The following is a 22,289-nucleotide window of genomic DNA, read 5'->3' as shown; positions in this document are numbered from 1 at the left end:
AGGAAATGTATGTGAATTGTATATTTGCTTTTTGAGTACAGTTCATGTGGGGTCACTGTCACTCAGTTTCTGGCCTGTAGCATTTCTGCCCATGCATTATATATATGTATTATATATATTATCACTTCTATGAGACCGTTCAGGTTAATAGGTCAGAGTGCCCAGAGGCACAGCTGACCGAGTGTCATGCACCAAGAGGACTTAGTTTTTGTGATGAAAACAGCGTTTACTGAAGTGGACAAATGAAGACTGCTTGTTGATAAAAAAAAAACGTTTATTCAAGGCGTCTTAGCGCGGACGTATATTAAAAATAATATTTTCTTTTAAATATCATTTCATCAGGTTTTGTGATTTTATCTGCATTTTAAGTAAATACTATGCACCTCACGGAAAACGAAAGATATGAGCTTTGTGCCAAAAAGTTACTATAGTCTATTTCATTTTATATCTAATCGCGTGTATTTAGATGTCTGTAAAATACGCCATGCTAGCTGCACAAGTTACCTTTAGTCGGTAACACGTAACAACACAAGCTGCAACATGTATATGTTAGAAGTCATAACATAAAATGAAATTATAACACTTCTTCTCATCTATAATGTTAAACCGCATAAGCTCCGTTTCGTCATATTAGAAACCGACCGTTGACCCTGTTGGACAATGTTTAGTGTTTGGCATCGCCATATTAGAAACCGGTTGTTGGCCCCGTTGGACAACGTTTAGTTTGAGATCGTCGTATTAGACACCGACTACTGACCCCGTTGGACAACGTTTAGTGTTTGGGACCGTCACTTTAAATGCCAGTTTTTGACCCCGTTGGACATCGTTTAGTGTTTCGGACCGTCATATTAGATACAGGCTGCTGACCACTTTGGAAAACGTCCAGTGTTTGGGTCCGTCATATTAGATACCGGCTGCTGACCCTGTTAGATGACGTTTAGGGTTTGAGATACAGGCCGCTGACCACGTTGGACAACGTTTAGTGTTTCGACACTAAACACATAAGATGCCAGTTGTTGACCCCTATATAGAAAGTTGTTTAGCGTTTGGGACCGTCACATCATATACCAGTTGTTGACCCCGTTGAACAACGTTTAGTGTTTGGGACCGTCACATTAGATGCCGGTTGTTGACCGCGTTGAACAACGTTGCGTGTTTGGGACCGTCACATTAGATACCGGCTGTTGTCCCCGTTGGACAACGATTAGTGTTTTGAACCGTCACATTAGATGTCATTTGTTGACCTCGTTGAACAACGTTTAGTGTTTTGGACCGTCACATTAGATACCGGCTGTTGACCCCGTTTGACAACGTTTTGTGTTTTTGACCGTCACATTAGATACTGGGTGTTGTCCCCGTTGTACAACGTTTAGTGTTTGGGACCATCGTAATACATACTGGATGTTGTCCCCGACGGACAACGTTTAGTGTTTGGGGCCGTCATATTAGATACCGGCTGTTGACCCCGTTTGAAAACGTTTAGGGTTTGAGACCGTCACATTAGATGCCAGTTGTTGACACTTGATAACAACTCCTGACCACGTTGAACAACGTTTATTGTTTGAGACTGTCGTATTAGATACAGGCCGCTGACCACGTTGGACAAAGTTGAGTGTTTGGACACTAAACACATTAGATGCCAGTTGTGGACCCGTATATATAAAGTTTTGCGTTTGGAACCGTCACATCATATACCAGTTGTTGACCCCGTTGAGCAACGTTTAGTGTTTGAGACCGTCACATTAGATACCGGCTGTTGTCCCCGCTGGACAACGTTTCGTGTTTGGAACCGTCACATTAGATGCAAGTTGTTGACCGCGTTGAACAACGTTTCGTGTATTGGGCAGTTACATTAGATGCCGGCTGTTAACCCCATTTGACAGCGTTTAGCGATTTTGACCGTTACATTACATGCCATTTGTTGACCCCGTTGAACAACGTTTAGTGCTTTGGACCGTCACATTAGATACTGGCTGTTATCCCCGTTGTACAACGTTTAGTGTTTGGGACTATCGTAATAGATACCGGTTGTTGTCCCCTTTGGACAACGTTTAGTGTTTTGGACTGTCATATTAGATACCGACTGATGTCCCCGTTGAATAAGGTTTAGTGTTGGGACCGTCGTATTAGATACCGGCTGTTGTCCCCGCTGGATAATTTGTAGTGTTTGGAACCGTCATATTGGATGCCACCTGTTAATATCCTTGCTTGACAACTTATTGGATTATGGCCATTGTGACATACCAGTTGTCGTCCACTGTGGATAACATGGAGCAGAATGTTTGGTGGTCTTCTGCATGCGCTTTGCCTATGCTGGCGTGCTTTCTTCTTGCAAACAAATGAAGAAACGACTAAACAGTGGCTGCATGCATGGGTAGTCTTACAACATACTGGATGTTTTGAGATTGGTCTTGTTTTATGTTCCTGATTATTAATTTTGTTACGTCGGATTAGCTTCTTCCCATTTCAGTGATTCTAGATTAGTGACGTCTGATTTACTTATGTTTTTATTTCATTTGTGTTTTACGCCGTACTCAAGGATATTTCACTTATAAATACGATGGTGGCCAGTATTATGGTGGGAGGAAACCGGGCAGAACCCAACGGTATTCCACGACCATCCGCGGGTTGCTAACAGAACTAACGTACGATCACAAAGGAAGCCAGCCTGAGCTGGACCTGAACTCACAGCGACCACAGTGGCTTCTGAGTCATTGCTCCGCGCTGGCGTGCTAACTACACGGCCACGTGACATCTGATCAATTATAATCAACTTTACTAAATTGTTTTTTTTTTCTAATTCTACGTTTCTACCGTTTAAGGTACTTAAATCAAGAAAAAATTGAGGTAAATTGACAATTTACCAACTATATCGCTGTCTCGACTGCCCTGCCCTGGTTTCACTCTCCCTCTGTATGTAATAATCTTTTTTATATAACCACTATACAAGCACTTACATCAACTGCTAAAATAAAATTCTGACTGAGATAAACATATAACGATGGTCACAGGTTACCGGATACCATCGGTTATCGGTGACCATTTGTCAACTATAATTCTTTATATTGACTCAAGCTACTGTGGAGCCCACAGTTTTCAATGTTATGGGTGTAAAATGCGTGCTTGTTAAACTTTTTGTCAACCGAGAGCCCAGAGAGTCCAATTCCTCATTTATAACGTGTGATAATCATGCACTCAAATGATAAATGCATGTTAAACGCATCAAACCTATGATGAATAAAACACATTTTAGGTCACCATGCCTTGAATACTAATTCTTCTGTGGCATACGTTTTCAAACAACTCCCAAGCAGTACTTTCACGCACAGATTCCCCTTGAGATTTCTCTATACTATAATACTTGATGCATCTATTAGAATGGGATATACAACTGCCAGACAGACGAACTGTACATACCGCTTAGCCTTTTTCAGTTGCGAGTATAAACGCTTTCAGAGAGGTCTGAAAACTGAAGGACAACCTTACTATTGCATGTTTTTCCACCAAAGGAAACAGTGTCAATCGAGATTAATTGCTAACGAGGGGCCATTCAGTGTCTGTGCCTACCCCAAAGGCCTTCAGTCAGGCGTACAAGAGTGAACAGATAAGGGAGGGGGTGGGGGGACGATCTAACACCTACAAAAGTAATGTCTACCCAGTAAGTCCTTGCCCGTGATATCGATCAGGTCATCGTGATTTGTTGGCTATGGCGATGCAGGACGAAGGCGGAGAAGCAAATCATGGTTTTGAAGACATCGACCTAGGTGAAAGTCCCTCAAGTCTTGACACTGGTCACCCTGGTAACTCAAGCCCGATCAACCAGACAGGGACCCAAGTAATACATAAATGTGACATTTACACCGCAACAGGGGCAGTTAAACCAGAGTGTGAAGCAGTTGAGAAGTCGCCTCCCATAAATACAAGAAATGAAACTGTACGGCTGGATAGGTTTATGTCTTTGGGTCATTTTGTGGTCATTTTAGTAGCTTCTACAGGCGGTCAATCTGTATTTATATCCCCTGGTCCGGTCTTGCAATACTCCGGCTCGGTGGGACTCGCTCTGATCATCTGGTTCGCCGGGGGGATTTTAAATCTGCTATTGGCACTATGCTTCACGGAACTGGGCACGCTGTTCCCAGAAGCTGGAGGCCCATATGTGTTCACCCTGAGAACGTTTGGCTCGATGCCTGCCTTCCTGACAGCGTGGGGCTATACTATTCTGGTGGTCAGCCCCGCCTGGGCGTTGTTGGCGTACATCACGGCGCTCTACTCTGTCCAACCGTTTTTTTCTGGCTGTTCCCCGCCATTGTTGGGGGTAAGGCTTCTGGCAGCAACTGTCCTCCGTGAGTAAAATCCCATCTCTGATTTACACATGTTTTTTTTTAATATAGGGTGCCAAAAAGATCTGTATTGTTCAGATGTGGATGATTGTTTTAACAGCCCTTCATTATTAGCTATAAATTACACAACGAGAAAGTCAAAGTATATATGTGTATTTACAGATGCTGCTTATACTTTATTAAATATTAAATGCCTAGGTCCATAAACGGATGCTGCTTATACTTAAATATGCTATTTGTTTTGACGCATGCAGCTTATACTTTATATGATGTTAAATGTGTAAGTCCACATACGGATGCTGCTTATAGTTATCCAAGCTATGCTAATTTACTGCATGCGCAGATAACGTTTATACTTTATTATACTTCGTGCTTCAACACATTCTGCTTTATCGTAGCTTTGCTTTATTTTACTTTTTCATGTCAGTTGTATAATTTACATGTGTCAGACGGATGCTGCATATGTTATATTATGCTTACGCACAGATATCGTATGTACATGTACTTCATTATGCTTGTATATATCTGATATATTGTTACCCCTCATTAATCTGTGTGTGTGTACAGACCGAGCTGCCTTTAAGATCATGTCGTAAGTATGTACTAATGTTGAGTACACTCCATTAAGCGATACATGTATATGTATCTATAGACGATATTCTGCATACACTGTCTTCGTATTTTAGTAATTAAATTTTCAAAGTGCATAAAGGATTACGAACACTCTGATATTGTGGATTCCTTATGTTCATGTTCCATAACAATATATTTAGATCCCACCCCCATTACTTTAATTAAAACTGACTTTAATTAAAACTGAGTCATTGCGCGAGTAAGATAGATTTTAATTAATACATTTCCAACTTGTATTCAACGTACATGATATTTATGCCAAAAACAACCAGTGACGACGATACAATCTGAATATCCCTGCGAATACCCACATGATCTGTACGGACGCTCCTGTCCTTACATCTTGCTAAAGAAACTTGTTATTACGAGTTTTAGGCCATTCACAAACCGCCGCAATTTTTCTCTAGTGAAAAGTATAGAGCAAGTACATGGTTGGGGAAGTAGAAAGTGTTTGGCTGAATCACAGATGAGACCGCTTCGAAGTGATCAATCCCAGATCGGGTTATAGCAAACACGTTAAAAATGGCACTGTCTCGCTTGGTGCTCAGAACTGAGAGGTTAAAAGCAAGGACACATCACTATTTGGCCCGGAGTCAGTATAATGATACCTCAGTGGCGGCAGCATTTTGGCGGTATGCACTCGCTCTGTCACAAGAAGACACAGTATATGTACACAAACCTAATGAACTAAGCAGAGGCTTGGGTGTTATTGTAGGTGAGTACAAGTACGAAACAGAAACTTGGGTGTAATTGTAGGTGACTTCATCCACTAAACAGAAACTTGGGTGTAATTATAGGTGACTTCATCCACTAAACAAACAACTTGGGTGTAATTATAGGTGACTTTATCCACTAAACAGAAACTTGGGTGTAATTGTAGGTGACTTTATCCACTAAACAGAAACTTGAGTGTAATTGTACGTGACTGCAAGTACGAAACAGAAACTTTGGTGTAATTATAGGTGACTTCGTCCACTAAACAATAATTTGAGTGTAATTGTAGGTGACATCATTCACCATAGAGAAACTTGGGTGGAATTATAGGTGACTACATCCACTAAACAATAATTTGAGTGTAATTGCTGGTGACCTCATCCATTATAGAGAAACTTGAGTGTAATTGCTGGTGACCTCATCCATTATAGAGAAACTTGAGAGTAATTGTAGGTGACCTCATCCATTATAGAGAAACTTGAGAGTAATTGTAGGTGACCTCATTCACTAAACAGAAACTTGAGTGTAATTGTAGGTGACCTCATTCACTAAACAGAAGCTTGAGTGTAATTGTAGGTGACACCATTCACTAAACAGAAACTTGGGTGTAATTGTAGGTGACTACATCCGCCAAACAGAAACTTGAGTGTAATTGTAGGTGACCTCATCCAGTAAACAGAAACTTGGGTGTAATTATAAGTAACTTCATCCACTAAACAAACAACTTGGGTGTAATTGTAGGTGACTTCATCCGCTAAACAGAAACTTGGGTGTAATTGTAGGTGACCTCATCCAGTAAACGGAAACTTGAGTGTAATTGTAGGTGACCTCATCCACTATAGAGAAACTTGAGTGTAATTGTAGGTGACCTCATCCAGTAAACAGAAACTTGGGAGTAATTATAAGTAACTTCATCCATTAAACAAACAACTTGGGTGTAATTGTAGGTGACACCATTCACTAAAAAGAAACTTGGGTGGAATTGTAGGTGACACCATTCACTAAAAAGAAACTTGGGTGGAATTGTAGGTGACACCATTCACTAAAAAGAAACTTGGGTGTAATTGTAGGTGACTACATCCGCCAAACAGAAACTTGAGTGTAATTGCAGGTGACCTCATCCACTATAGAGAAACTTGAGTGTAATTGTAGGTGACCTCATTCACTAAATAGAAGCTTGAGTGTAATTGTAGGCGACACCATTCACTAAATAGAAACTTGAGTGTAATTGTAGGTGACCTCATTCACTAAATAGAAACTTGAGTGTAATTGTAGGTGACCTCATCCAGTAAACAGAAACTTGGGAGTAATTATAAGTAACTTCATCCACTAAACAAACAACTTGGGTGTAATTGTAGGTGACTACATCCGCCAAACAGAAACTTGAGTGTAATTGCAGGTGACCTCATCCACTATAGAGAAACTTGAGTGTAATTGTAGGTGACCTCATTCACTAAATAGAAGCTTGAGTGTAATTGTAGGTGACCTCATCCACTATAGAGAAACTTGAGTGTAATTGTAGGTGACCTCATTCACTAAATAGAAACTTGAGTGTAATTGTAGGTGACCTCATCCAGTAAACAGAAACTTGGGAGTAATTATAAGTAACTTCATCCACTAAACAAACAACTTGGGTGTAATTGTAGGTGACTTCATCCGCTAAACAGAAACTTGGGTGTAATTGTAGGTGACTTCATCCACTCAACAATAATTTGAGTGTAATTGTAGGTGACATCATTCACTAAACAGAAACTTGGGTGTAATTGTAGGTGACTACATCCGCCAAACAGAAACTTGAGTGTAATTGCAGGTGACCTCATCCACTATAGAGAAACTTGAGTGTAATTGTAGGTGACCTCATTCACTAAATAGAAGCTTGAGTGTAATTGTAGGTGACCTCATCCACTATAGAGAAACTTGAGTGTAATTGTAGGTGACCTCATTCACTAAATAGAAACTTGAGTGTAATTGTAGGTGACCTCATCCAGTAAACAGAAACTTGGGAGTAATTATAAGTAACTTCATCCACTAAACAAACAACTTGGGTGTAATTGTAGGTGACTTCATCCGCTAAACAGAAACTTGGGTGTAATTGTAGGTGACTTCATCCACTCAACAATAATTTGAGTGTAATTGTAGGTGACATCATTCACTAAACAGAAACTTGGGTGTAATTGTAGGTGACTACATCCGCCAAACAGAAACTTGAGTGCAATTGTAGGTGACTACAGGCACTAAACAAAAGCTTGGGTGTAATTGCAGGTGACTACATGCACTAAACAAAAACCTTGGGTGTTTTTGCACATAAGCTTAATGGGTGTAGTAAGTTACAATTACCACGGGAAAGAAAAGAGTAGGCCTACAAAATTTTAAACCGCTTTGTCAGAACCAGGGAGCAGTTTTATCTACTGTAGTTTGCAGCTACTTCCAGCTTTCTGTTTCAGTATCCTGTTTCGCTCTCAGCTGTTTCAGTATCCTGTGTCACTCTCAACTGTATCCACTGTTTCAGTGTCCTGTGTTGCTCTCAACTGTATCCACTGTTGCAGTATCTTGTGTCGCTCTCAACTGTATCCACTGTTTCAGTATCCTGTGTCACTCTCAACTGTATCCACTGTTTCAGTGTCCTGTGTTGCTCTCAACTGTATCCACTGTTGCAGTATCTTGTGTCGCTCTCAACTGTATCCACTGTTGCAGTATCTTGTGTCGCTCTCAACTGTATCCACTGTTTCAGTGTCCTGTGTTGCTCTCAACTGTATCCACTGTTGCAGTATCTTGTGTCGCTCTCAACTGTATCCCCTCTTTCAGTATCCTGTGTCGCTCTCAACTGTATCCACTCTTTCAGTATCCTGTGTTGCTTTCAACTGTATCCACTCTTTCAGTATCCTGTGTCGCTCTCAACTGTATCCACTCTTTCAGTATCCTGTGTCGCTCTCAACTGTACCCACTCTTTCAGTATCCTGTGTCGCTCTCAACTGTATGCACTCTTTCAGTATCCTGTGTCGCTCTCAACTGTATCCACCGTTGCAGTATCCTGTGTCGCTCTCAACTGTATCGACTGTTTCAGTATCCTGTATCGCCCTCAACTGTATCCACTCTTTCAGTATCCTGTATCGCTCTCAACTGTATCCACCGTTGCAGTATCCTGTGTCGCTCTCAACTGTATCCACTGTTTCAGTATCCTGTGTCGCTCTCAACTGTATCCACTGTTGCAGTATCCTGTGTCGCTCTCAACTGTATCCACTGTTTCAATATCTTGTGTCGCTCTCAACTGTATCCACTCTTTCAGTATCCTGTGTCGCTCTCAACTGTATCCACTGTTTCAGTATCTTGTGTCGCTCTCAACTGTATGCACTCTTTCAGTATCCTGTGTCGCTCTCAACTGTATCCACTGTTGCAGTATCTTGTGTCGCTCTCAACTGTATCCACTGTTTCAGTATCTTGTGTCGCTCTCAACTGTATCCACTGTTTCAGTATCTTGTGTCGCTCTCAACTGTATCCACTCTTTCAGTATCTTGTGTCGCTCTCAACTGTATCCACTGTTTCAGTATCTTGTGTCGCTCTCAACTGTATCCACTGTTTCAGTATCCTGTGTCGCTCTCAACTGTATCCCCTCTTTCAGTATCTTGTGTCGCTCTCAACTGTATCCATTGTTGCATTATCCTATGTCGCTCTCAACTGTATGCACTGTTGCAGTATGTTGTGTCGCTCTCAACTGTATCCACTCTTTCAGTATCTTGTGTCGCTCTCAACTGTATCCATTGTTGCATTATCCTATGTCGCTCTCAACTGTATGCACTGTTGCAGTATGTTGTGTCGCTCTCAACTGTATCCACTCTTTCAGTATCCTGTGTCGCTCTCAACTGTATGCACTCTTTCAGTATCCTGTGTCGCTCTCAACTGTATCCACTGTTGCAGTATCTTGTGTCGTTCTCAACTGTATCCACTGTTTCAGTATCTTGTGTCGCTCTCAACTGTACCCACTCTTTCAGTACCCTGTGTCGCTTTCAACTGTATCCACTGTTTCAGTATCTTGTGTCGCTCTCAACTGTATCCACTCTTTCAGTATCCTGTGTCGCTCTCAACTGTATCCCCTCTTTTAGTATCCTGTGTTGCTTTCAGTATCTTGTGTCGCTCTCAACTGTATCCACACTTTCAGTATCCTGTGTTGCTTTCAACTGTATCCACTGTTGCAGTATCTTGTGTCGCCCTCAACTGTATGCACTCTTTCAGTATCCTGTGTCGCTCTCAACTGTATCCACCGTTGCAGTATTCTATGTCGCTCTCAACTGTATCGACTGTTTCAGTATCCTGTGTCACTCTCAACTGTATCCACTCTTTCAGTATCCTGTGTCGCTCTCAACTGTATCCACTGTTTCGGTATCTTGTGTCGCTCTCAACTGTATCCACTCTTTCAGTATCTTGTGTCGCTCTCAACTGTATCGACTGTTTCAGTATCCTGTGTCGCTCTCAACTGTATCCACTCTTTCAGTATCCTGTGTCGCTCTCAACTGTATCCACTGTTTCAGTATCTTGTGTCGCTCTCAACTGTACCCACTCTTTCTGTATCCTGTGTCGCCCTCAACTGTATCCACTCTTTCAGTATTTTGTGTCGCTCTCAACTGTATCCACTCTTTCAGTATCCTGTGTCGCTCTCAACTGTATCCACTGTTTCAGTATCCTGTGTCGCTCTCAACTGTATCCACTGTTTCAGTATCTTGTGTCGCTTTCAACTGTATCCATTGTTGCATTATCCTATGTCGCTCTCAACTGTATCCACTGTTGCAGTATCTTGTGTCGCTCTCAACTGTATCCACTCTTTCAGTATCCTGTGTCGCTTTCAACTGTATCCATTGCTGCAGTATCCTATGTCGCTCTCAACTGTACCCTCTGTTTCAGTATCTTGTGTCGCTCTCAAGTGTACCCACTGTTTCAGTATCCTGTGTCGCTCTCACCTATATCCACTGTTTCAGTATCTTGTGTCGCTCTCAACTGTACCCACTGTTTCAGTATCCTGTGTCTCTTTCAACTGTATCCACCGTTGCAGTATCCTATGTCGCTCTCAACTGTATCCACTGTTTCAGTATCCTGTGTCACTCTCAACTGTATCCACTGTTTCAGTATCTTGTGTCGCTCTCAACTGTATCCACTGTTTCAGTATCTTGTGTCGCTCTCAACTGTATCCACTCTTTCAGTATCCTGTGTCGCTCTTAACTGTACCCACTGTTTCAGTATCTTGTGTCGCTCTCAACTGTACCCACTCTTTCAGTATCCTGTGTCTCTTTCTACTGTATCCATTGTTGCAGTATCCTATGTCGCTCTCAACTGTATCCACTGTTTCAGTATCCTGTGTCGCTCTCAACTGTATTCACGTGAAAATCGTCACCAAAGTCCAGACATTCCTCAGTAGTGTGAAGCTCCTGGCTCTTCTCATCATCGTGGTAGGAGGCATTTACAGAATGGCCACGGGTGAGTCAAAGACAAAGAAACCTATCAGTGATTTGTAGGCAATTTATACCATGCCAATTAAATATATATGTGTAAATAATTCCTATCTACCACACAGTGTAAATACCATGGCTATAGGTGTCATTCCACAGGTAACTGAGCACTTTTGGAGATCTGAGGAATGTGATTTTAGTGCACAAATCCAACATATCGAAGGCAGTGCCCCTTTAATAGACGAAAGGTGTTTTATTGTCACTAAGCCGCTACCGGGATGCGAGGAATCTATGGTTTATGTAAAAATCCAACATGTCGGATTTTTTCATACACAATATTTCCATACTTGAACACTTCACTTTCTTTAGTGTTCGGGAATATACCCGGCAAGTGTGACGCCCAACGGATGAACAGTTATGGAGGAAATCGAGGGACATTAAAATTGTAATGAAAGGAGCTCTATCCCATTTTCGATTAATAATCGCTACGCCAATTCACACAACAACGTTTAACAAAAAGTCACCAAAGCACTAAGAAAGCATGATGTTGGAAAGACACAAGGAATACTCTAGTCGGAGGAACGAAATCAGTATTCAAATCGCCCATGTATAGACACTTGCAGTCCTTGGGAGATAGAGATCAAATCATGTTTTCTTTCTCGGGGAACCTTTGCATCTCCCATTACAGATTTCGTGAATAAAAATTACGCTAATAAAAGCAAATACAAACTGTTACCCCGAAAATCCAATCTAAGGAACGCTTGTATTTACTGATACAGGGAGTCAGATGTCTGCCTTAGTCCGGACAATGTGTGCACCCGATGATGGCAATGTATCTGTATTCTGCTACCCGATCGACAAATCATACTGCATCCAAATCCACTTGATACATGGTCTGTGCGCAGGCTAAGACATTTTATGTACCTTTTGCAACCATTGACACTGACCTTTATCGAATATTTCCCCAGAAAATCTCAGTCGAATTCGAAAATAAGGCCGCGCATTATACTGTCTACCCGACTGACCTCAGTACACTGACGTCTGTTGAGAATCTGACATGTGTAAACATATCTAACAACCTTATTTAAGTATTCGGATTTATAGAACAGCTCAACACGCAAAGAAGAACAACAATGTTGTTTTGAAAGCTTATTCTAGAAGGAAATAGAAGTATGAAATGCCAGATAATTTTAAAATAACAAGAAATGGACGTTTTGAGAGCGAGTTGATGTACTATGGCGCGCCACGGAATGAGATAAAGAATGTCAAGGTTACCACGAAGACTTGGGTGAACGTAATTTATCTGACCTTTGCCCGTGACACGTAAGTTTTGGCATTGTACTATTGTATAAGGCTCTGTGTTGACAAACTGTGTAATGTTATATTACACAAAATACAGGCAATGGTACATCTGTTGTTTGTGTCGCTAGTAGTGACGACTAATTATACGACTAATTATACGACTAATCAGAAACATTCACTTCCATTTTAGGGGAAATAGAAAAGTTTAATCAGTCATTCGATGGAACCACAGAGAAACCGGGACAGGTAGCACTGGCGATATTGTCCTCGTATTACGGATATGGTGGGTGGTACGTAGAACTATTCCTGTTTAACTTTGCTTAAGGTTCCCTTATGGAGTGGCAATGATCTAAAACTCTTCGATAAGTCATATCGTGTAACATTATTACCTGTGGCATTTCATCTCGAAACATTACTGTTTTGACCATTGCTATCAACACGGTTACTCATTTACGAAATCAGAGTTAGAATGTACGCCAAAGGCGCATGGCTGTCGATATTTCCTGGAAAGAGTTTTTATAAAACAGAAGTATGTCCTTTATGGTTTATTTTAATTTTCTTTTTATTTTGGATTCAAATAGTTAAACAGAAAACCAAGAGGTTATTTTACATTTACCGTGCCAACAAAAATGGCATACTGGCGAAATCTCACTTTTTTTCAAAACAATATTTCCAGAAAAATTCGATAAAATATCAGAAAATCAAGACTGATTTCCTGTTATTCCCGTTGTTTCCGTCAGGCAGGTTATAGTGAACGTGGTTGAGGAGAGCAAGCGCCCGGAGAGAGATCTACCTCGATCTGTGTACATCAGCTTCGCTCTCGTCATCACCCTGTTCTGTCTCACCAACATGGCTTACTTCTCCATCCTAAGCTTCACGGAGATCACAGGCACCGATGCTATAGCTGTTGTAAGTGAGGTCATATTGCAAAAGGTTGCTCGCCTAGTATTTCCAGCAGTAATGATGTTTGTGGTATAGGATTACAAAGTATGAACTATTTTAAACCAGTGAAGCCAGCAGAAGAGGCCAAACTTGCCAAGTAAATACTCGTGATAAAATGATCCATTACTTTTATGCTTTTACTTTTGGACTCGAGTCTTTTTTATTACAGGTACAACAATGTAATGTCACCTTGTGCATAAAAAAAACGAGCAATCCCAGTATTAAATACGGTAGTTTTATATGACCATTTCCCCGTGTTTTAGTTATATGCAGACAGATTGTACCGGCCAATCACAGCTGTAATATCTGTTCTGGTTGTGGTGTCAGCCATCGGAGCCCTCAACGCTCTCGTCCTCGGCCACTCCAGGTGAGAACAATACCAACTGGATGTATATACTAGATGATAAAACCATTAAACACTTGAAAAATAGGTTGGTTTATTAATGTTTTCTCCACCTGAGTTTGATCATATTCTCACCAGTGACATGAGGATTTTTGGCACCTAATACACATTCATTGCTAGCCTTCTGCATTTAAAATGTTTATACTTGTACAGCTGTGAATGCATTGACCTTGAAACAAATTGATGTGACATAATCGATAAGCATTTTACCCGGAAACGTTCAAAGAAAATAAACGTACCGGTGTATAAATTTCCTGGACAGCTTTTAATTTTTTTTCCGTTTATCACGGATTTTATTTTAGTTACAGTGACTTCGTTGTTAGCATATTTTTAGCATGTCAGCACTGCACAATGACCCAAGAGCCTCAACTGATGCAGTCGCTGGGAGTTCAAATCCAGTTTATGTTGGCATCCTCACGGGTCGTACTTGGGAAGGTCTACCGGCATGTTACCCCGGGTTTCCTCCGACCATAATGTCGGTCGCCGTTATATAAGTGACATGATCTTAAGCACGGCGTAAATCACCAACCAAATAAGTTAATAAAATAATCCGGCAACCAGCGGGTGGTCGTGGGCTTCCCCAGGGCTCTTTCCGGTTCGTCCAACATAGTGCCGGCTGGAGTGGCATATGTGAAATGCGTATAACACCAATGAAATAAATGTGCACAAAACTTAAATCAAATAAATAAATATCATAATGTTTTCTGTCTGTGAACTGATTTCATATTGCTACAATGATGATGGTGATCATCGAATAAATGCCTCTTAGAATGTGACCTCAAAACGTGTGTAAATAGTATTGGCAATCACACGAGCGATGTTGTTAACAGGTAAAATTTATAAAGATTACTTTTGTTAAAATTTAGCTTTGAAATTAGTGACAATAAAACACCTTTTGTCTATTAAAGGAGCACTGCCTTTGATATGTTGGACTCCTTTGTTTTCAGGTCACTGTTCGCCGCGGGTCGTGTGGGACATATGCCGTCGTTTGTGGGAATGGTTCACCAAAAGTATCACACTCCATGGCCATCACTCTTCATTCTCGTGAGTTTACCGTGAGCTCGTGTCCATCCTTACAGCTCACACCATGATTCGTGTTAATTTGCACAGCACACATCACGGTTCGTGTAAATGCGTCCAACTCACACCACGATTCATGTCATTGCGTACAGCAGACGTCAAGATTCGTGTCAGTGTGTGCATCACACACCACGAATCGTGTTAATGCGTACAGCACACTCCACCATTCGTGTCAATGCATAGGCCTAAAGCACACACCACGATTTGTGTCAATGCGAACAGCACACACCACGATTCGTGTCAAAACGCACAGCTCACACCACGATTCTTGTCAATCCGCACAGCACACACCACGATTTGTGTCGGTGTGTGCGAAACACACCATGATTTGAGTCAATGCGTACAGCTCACATCACGATTCGTGTCAATGCGTGCGGCATACACCATAATTCGTGTTAATACGTACATCACACACCATAATTCGCATCAGTGCGTACAGCTCACACCACGATTTATGTCAATACGTACAGCACACACTACTATTCGTGTCATTTTGTGCCACACAATGCGTACAGCACACCACGATTCGTGTCAATGGGTATGCTTGCACCACACACCACGATTCGTGTTAATGCGTACAGCACACACCATGATTCGTGTCAGAGTGTGCATCGCACACCACGATTCTTGCCAATGCTTGCGACACACAATTCGTGTAAATACGTACATCACATTACCATGATTCGTGCCAGTGTGTACAGCTCACACCACGATTCGCATCAATGCCCACAGCTCACACCACGGTTCGTTACAATGCGTACAGTTCACACAACGATTCGTGCGTACAACACACACCACAGTTCGTGTCAATGTGTACTGTACACACCACGATTCGTCTCAAGGCGTACAGCTCACACCACGATTCGTGTCAAGGCGTACATCACACGCCACGATTCGTGCTAAGGCGTAGATCACACCCCACGATTCGTGTCAATGCGTGTGACGCACACCACGAATCGTGGCAATGCGTGTGACGGACACCACGATTCGTGTCAATGCGTATAGCTCACACCACGATTCGTGTCAATTCGTGCAGCTCATGATACATCTCATACAAACTCACTGACAGCAATCGAATGTTTGTTGATTATAGAGGCATATACGTTTTTACCCAGCCGGTTTGATTTAAATTAACGTCTCAAAAAGCTGTGTAGAAACTCATTACATTGAAGAGATCTGGTAAGTGTAAACTGTCAGTTCAGAATTGTTCTACATTGTTGTGGAACAGGTATATAAGAGTAAGTGAAGGCGTGATCAGTACGTTGCTGTAAATCCTCTAGATGACCTGAAATCGAGCGAACATGTTGGATCTCTAATAAAACACTTTCAGGGTGTCTTATGGAGTGTGCCTTTCATTACAGCTTACACATATCCAAATTAAATACATGTGTTTGAATATAATAAACAAATTTACATCAGACTTATTAGACACATCTTTATTTACAACATTATTATGCAAAGAAGATATATACCAAGGGGTGGTCCCAAATATCCATCGTAGAAAAAATTCCCTTTTCTGCTAAAAGAAAATTTTTTTTAATAAATTTAAAGACAATATTTGCAAATAAGTTTTCAGGCTCTTTTGGTGTCATTGTTATGTTTTCTTCTCCCCTAACAAAACCATTTTCGACTTGTCAATGCTTAAACCCTCCTTAAAAGTCTTAATTTTTCTTCTGGATGTTGAAATTTTGACTTTTCTGGAGATAGCATTAAGGAAGTGGTTAAAAACTATGCTTTTAAATCATTGTCGAAATTTAATTATTAAATTGCACAGTGGAATTTGCCCGAGGACTTGCTATATGTAAATATATTTTTTGTTCATCCCCTACATTGTCTTTTTATCAACTGATAAACCCGTGTGATTAAGTCCACGTTTGTGCATTTTAAACGGCCATTAAACTCTATAATCTCATTTTGTACTTAAGTGGAAAATGAAAACCTCAATATAATACACAGTTTATACACCCAGAGGTTCAGAGTTAAAACTGAGGGAGTGAGGGCTTAGGGTTTAACATCGTACTTGTCAATTTTTCAGTCATATGATGACGAAAGAGTCCTTAGAGTGAATGCAATGTGCCTCCTTGGTGCAGGACGGATTTCCATTGCTATTTTATCTAGAGCTGCTTCAGTGAGACGACTTTCCGAAGGCAAGTAAGCTGCCCACTCGAGCCATTATACTGATACCGGTCAACCAGTCTTTGCACAATCCCCTTAATGCTGAACGCCCAATGACTGACGCTGGATCTTCCGCCGTCGAAGTGGGCGCTCTACTACTGAGATGTTGAGGCCTCCAAAATTAAAACTGATATATTTGACCTAACATATCACCTGTTACTCGTCTCCGCTTAAACTTCGCTGGGACTAAGAGCAAGCGTTAAATCAATTTTAAAATTTTAACTTAATTCAGAAATGATTTGGAGGAATCGGTTCATGTGACCAATACATGAACCTCGATTAAAACATTCTAAAATCAAAGTCTCTTCTAATCACTCATGAAATACAGCTTCGGACGAACCGGTCTCGCTGCATACATCATCTCCTTAAAAAATAACGTCGCGTGTTCGAATCCAGTTCCGGCGTGTTGGGTTGTGGCTTTACGTCACAAGCTTTACCTCGAGGGGATGTAGCAGCAGCCTGTCTGCTCTTGGTTCCCTTAGTTCACACACCTCATCATCGTCGTATTATGGATATATTTTCTGAAAATCCCCACCCTAATTGAAACACGGCCTTTATTTTCACTCAGGGCATCATGTCCATCGTCATGCTGTTTACTGGAGACACCATAGTCCTGATAGAATACGTCAGTATTGGCGCCATCTTGATGGCTTTGGAAGTTTTGGTTGTTCTGCTATATCTTCGCTGGAAACCGACCAACAGGAAGCCTCCCTATAAGGTACTGTTACGCATGCGCTCGTCATTTTGAATCTTCAAACGCAAAAAATCAAGGATTAGCGTTTGAAAATTTAAACTGTGGAGATACCATTTAGAAATGAGTAATACATTACCCAAGAATTAGCTTTTTCAAGCTTATATTCTGAGGACACGATAAAAAAATGAGTAATAAAAATACCCAGGGGCATTCGCAAGCTTATATTCTCAGGACATAACTGAACAATAGATAAGAGAAAAACAGAGAATTGGTATACCCAAGCTTATGTTCTCAGGACATGGATAAGAGAGAAACAAAGAACTGACATTCTCAAGCTTATATTCTCAGGAGATAACAGAAAAATGTACAAAAGAAAAGTCAAGGGTTGGCATTTTCCATCCTGATGCCGTCAGGATGTAGCGTGGATTGTTATCCATAGAAACAATCCAATGGAAACCGAATGAACACACGAGTTTATTCGTATTAACAAGCCATATATTAATTAGAATCATTACCCATTACTACATTGTTTGGGCAGAAAAAAAACAAACAATGTAAACCCAGTCAACGAGTCTGTATTAGCAAGTTGTGTATAGGTCAGAACGATTTGCCAAAATCCCATTCCATGCAGGCGCTCCGCTACACTGGTGTGGCCTATTGCGGAGTTCATTATGGCTTGCCTGCCTACGCGTCAGATGCTGTCAGTGACTTACACAGGTTGCTAGGGCACTCCGATTTCTTCCACTCACAAAACTGTGACAACAACTTTTAACAACAAGCAAATAAATAAATAAAACATATTTTATTCCCACTTGTATTACTCTTTCACAGGTGTCACTTGTGGTGGCTGTTACGCTGGTTTTCATTCATCTGGCCGTTGTGGGTTTGTCTGTTTACCAGAAGCCCAGTGAGATGGGAATAGCCCTGGCCGTCATCTTTGTGGGCATCCCAGTCTATTGGTTTGGGGTGGCTTGGAAACATAAGCCTAAAACCTTCCAAGCCTTCTTAGGTAAGCTGTCAGAAACCACTTCATCAGTCCATCAATTCAGCTGAGTGCTTTTACATACATGTTTGTTTGTCAAACGAAATGTTCACAGCGTAATATCATGGTGTTTAGCGCCATGCACAAGAGTTTTTTCGCATATGACGGCAGTCAGAGGTAGGAAACTGTAGTGCCCAGATTAAACCACCGACCGTCGTCAGATACCTGATGAATTTCCTCACTTAAAGCCCCAGCCGAAACAGCGAGAGTTGGATTCGAACAGGCTTTCATTGGTCAAGGGGCAGACAATAGAACCGTCCCAGCACTTTAACCATCTGAGCCTGCAAGTTCCCTCCACAACAAGAATTTGAGCAGTACATTTCCTGGGTTAGCTGTTACACATAAAAACTTTATATACAATGTAGTCATGTTGACTCACTACATGAAATAAAGTGTCGAATAACTTTAACATCCTTAACCAATGATATCAAAGACTCAAATCCATGATCTGGCTGGTTTTTCCACGGTTTCGCTAAATGCTTAAGGTTCGTTAGGTATTTAGCGAAGTACGTTTTTTTTTTACCCCTGACACTCATATTTCTTTCAAACATATCTCTGACTGCAGATGTATATGTTAAAAGCCTGGAGTATGGCGTTAAATGCAAGTCAGATCAACGAGCACATATCACAACTCTTGATGGCTGTGCGGTTAAGACAAGACGCGATTGCATATGCCGAAACTTGAAGTTTAACATATTTCATACCTACTTATAATATAATTGATACCGCATTGTTGTGTTGTGTTTTCATACACAGTTTTCATATAAATGAAAATGTGAGAGCTCAGATAGGGCGAAGAACTAAATGATGAAGTTGTTATTGTTATTTCATGTCTACAATCTACAGACAAATTCACCCGGATAATGTCCAGCGCCTTGGATCTGACGAAAACCCAGTGAACCACGAGGTACCGCCTCCACCAACTTGTGTCTTTTTGGATTACTTGTCATTTCTCATGGATGAATTCTACACACGGATACTATGCGGTGCCTTGGATCTGACGAAAACCCAGTGTACCTCGATACACCACCTACAGCGACTTGTGTTTTGTTGGATTACGTGTCATTTTTCATGGATGAATTCTACACACGGGCAATGTGTGGTACTTTGGGTCTGAAGAAAACCCAGTGAACCTCGAGGTAGCACCTATGGACATTGCCGTAGCGATTTGTGTTTTGCTGGATTACAATTATTTCCTCATGGATAAGCTCTGAATGCGGACAATTAATGCCCATGGCCTTGGGCCTGAAGAGAGACCAGTGAACTTCGAGGTTGATGAATCATAGGGCTACACACTCAATTCCCCGGGAATGGACAAATGCACAGTTCATTCCTTTTCGCAATCTATACAGGTGTCTCTGATTCAAAGGGTCATATATCCTCGCTCGGGGAGAAAACTATCGGTATCTGTACAAAAACCCAGAACAGAATTTCGTAACCAAGATAAAAAGCTATTTTGGGGGCATTGGCGGTCAGCTCAAAAATGTAACTCTATCGACTCAATTTATACTCATACATGTGTACAAAAGAGATTATACAATAGGTTTCGCTATGCATGGTTGCATATCGATTTGTAAGTGCCGTTGTGTTTAAATGCATGACGGTCACGTTGAAACCAACAACATATAAGACGCGTCACAAGCTGTGAAAAATAGGCATTGTCCGCTGAATACTAAAGTACTTGAGTATTCTTTGTTTATTTCATGAACATTAGCTACAGCTCAAGTAATCACTACATATGTACATGTATAAAAGCCTATGTATTCGTTACTGTACATACTTCCTGACTTGTAACCACTGGCGTGTAGTTACAATCAGCAGCATCAACCCAGGTAAATAGGGCAATGAACTGGACGTGAATTCATTAGGGTTCAGCAGTGCATATACATACTGGTTCTTTATTTGCCTTGGGCAAGGAATTTGCGCACCCCTCCGCTCTCAGTATTCACCAGGCATTGTTTACATTAGGGGCATGCGCAGTCTAACATCTATCCAATATGGTGTGCTTACAGCTGTATATGTATGTACGTTACACCTGGGAAAGTTCTTCAGTAACTTACCAAAGGTTGATGGTTTCTGCCAAGGATTTGAGAATTACACGTATTTTGTGACATTATTATATAAAGTCATAGTATGTAAATGTACACAGTTAAACTGCGGCGTGTCGATTAAAGCACGCAAGATCTTTGCTCAAAAAATTGGCATTACGGATCAGTTGCGTTTGGTATCAATAAATGATATTGCGGATCAACGGGTTATTGGAAATGGGTTGCAGGCTACAAAATACAATACAATTATTTACAAGCAGTTATATCTGTAATGGGGGCCTCCGTTGTTGAGAGAATAGCGTGCTGGCACAGCACACTGACCCAGGAGCCTCTCAGCAATGCTGTGAATTCATGTTGGCTTGCTCTCCGGTCGAAACGTAGGAGGGTCAGCAGCCTGCGGATGGTCGTGTTATCCCCCACCCCCCCCGTGTTCTGTCCGGATTTCCTGCTGGCGTAATGCTGGCCGTCGTAGTTTAAGTGAAATATTCTTGAGTACGACATAAAACACCACAATCAAAAAAAAATTAATACTTATGTAGGTAATCAGGTGTAGGGTGCTTCATAGAACTCTCAACGCAGGTCTTTAATGAATGTTAATTTTATAAATATTTTGAAATTATTTAAAAAGCGCTAGTGTTTGGCCTGATCGGCAGAGTGCGTGTAAGTGAAACTTAGAATGTTTCATTTGTTGCCTTTTTACATTTTATTTATTGATTTATTTGAATGATGTTTTACGCCATATTCAAGAATATTTCACTTATACGACGGCGGCCAGCATAATAGTGGGAAGAAAACGGACAGAACTCGGGTGGAAACACACGTTCTTCGGCAGCCTGTTGCAGACTTTCCCGCGTAGAGCCAGTGAGGAAGCAAGCTGAACTGGACTCGAACTCACACTCGCACTGGTGAGAGGCTCCTGGGTTATTTTTCGTACATTTCACATTTAAACCATCATGCAACTGATACGTTAACTCGGATTGATCGCTATACTCTGCATTTCTCGTCAAACAACAGATTTTGTTTCTTTATAAATTCTATATACTGACAGGCTTACATACCGACATACAGTATAGATCTGTGTGCGGTCTATTCAACACGATAAACGCGTGCAGAGTACAAACCACCTGTATATTTATTTCAATATCAACATTATAATTAAAGACATACAACACAGAGAGTAGAACCAGAGCAGCCATGACAGTGTAATAGACGTACAGCACAGAGAATAAAACCAGAGCAGCGAGGACAGTATGATGGACGTACAGTATAGAGAGTAAAACCTGAGCAGCCACGACAGTGTGAAGACGTACGGCACACAGAGTAGAACCAGAGCAGTCACGACAGTGTGAAGACGTACAGCACACAGAGTAAAACCACAGCAGCCCCACAGCATGATAGACGTACAGCACATAGAGTAGAACCAGGGCAATCACCACAATGTGATAGACGTACAGCATAGAGAGTTAAATCAGAGCACC

At 41.3% G+C, this 22,289-nt stretch overlaps 1 protein-coding gene across 1 annotated transcript; it reads left to right on the top strand.

Annotated features, from left to right (window-relative positions):
* Nucleotides 1–3,706: 3,706 nt before the first annotated feature.
* LOC135465524 (Y+L amino acid transporter 2-like) lies at nucleotides 3,707–19,662 on the top strand. The gene is made up of 9 exons (XM_064742762.1): nucleotides 3,707–4,343; nucleotides 11,028–11,153; nucleotides 12,618–12,717; nucleotides 13,168–13,336; nucleotides 13,633–13,736; nucleotides 14,720–14,816; nucleotides 17,596–17,745; nucleotides 18,553–18,730; nucleotides 19,610–19,662. The coding sequence occupies exons 1-9, from the start codon at nucleotides 3,707–3,709 to the stop codon at nucleotides 19,660–19,662; spliced, it is 1,614 nt and encodes a 537-aa protein (XP_064598832.1).
* Nucleotides 19,663–22,289: the final 2,627 nt, after the last annotated feature.

The sequence above is a fragment of the Liolophura sinensis genome, chromosome 5 (genome assembly GCF_032854445.1).
Source record: "Liolophura sinensis isolate JHLJ2023 chromosome 5, CUHK_Ljap_v2, whole genome shotgun sequence".
Classification (NCBI taxonomy): Eukaryota; Metazoa; Mollusca; class Polyplacophora; order Chitonida; family Chitonidae; genus Liolophura; species Liolophura sinensis.
Note: the sequence above shows the minus strand (reverse complement) of the source record. Positions and strands in the feature narration are given on the sequence as shown.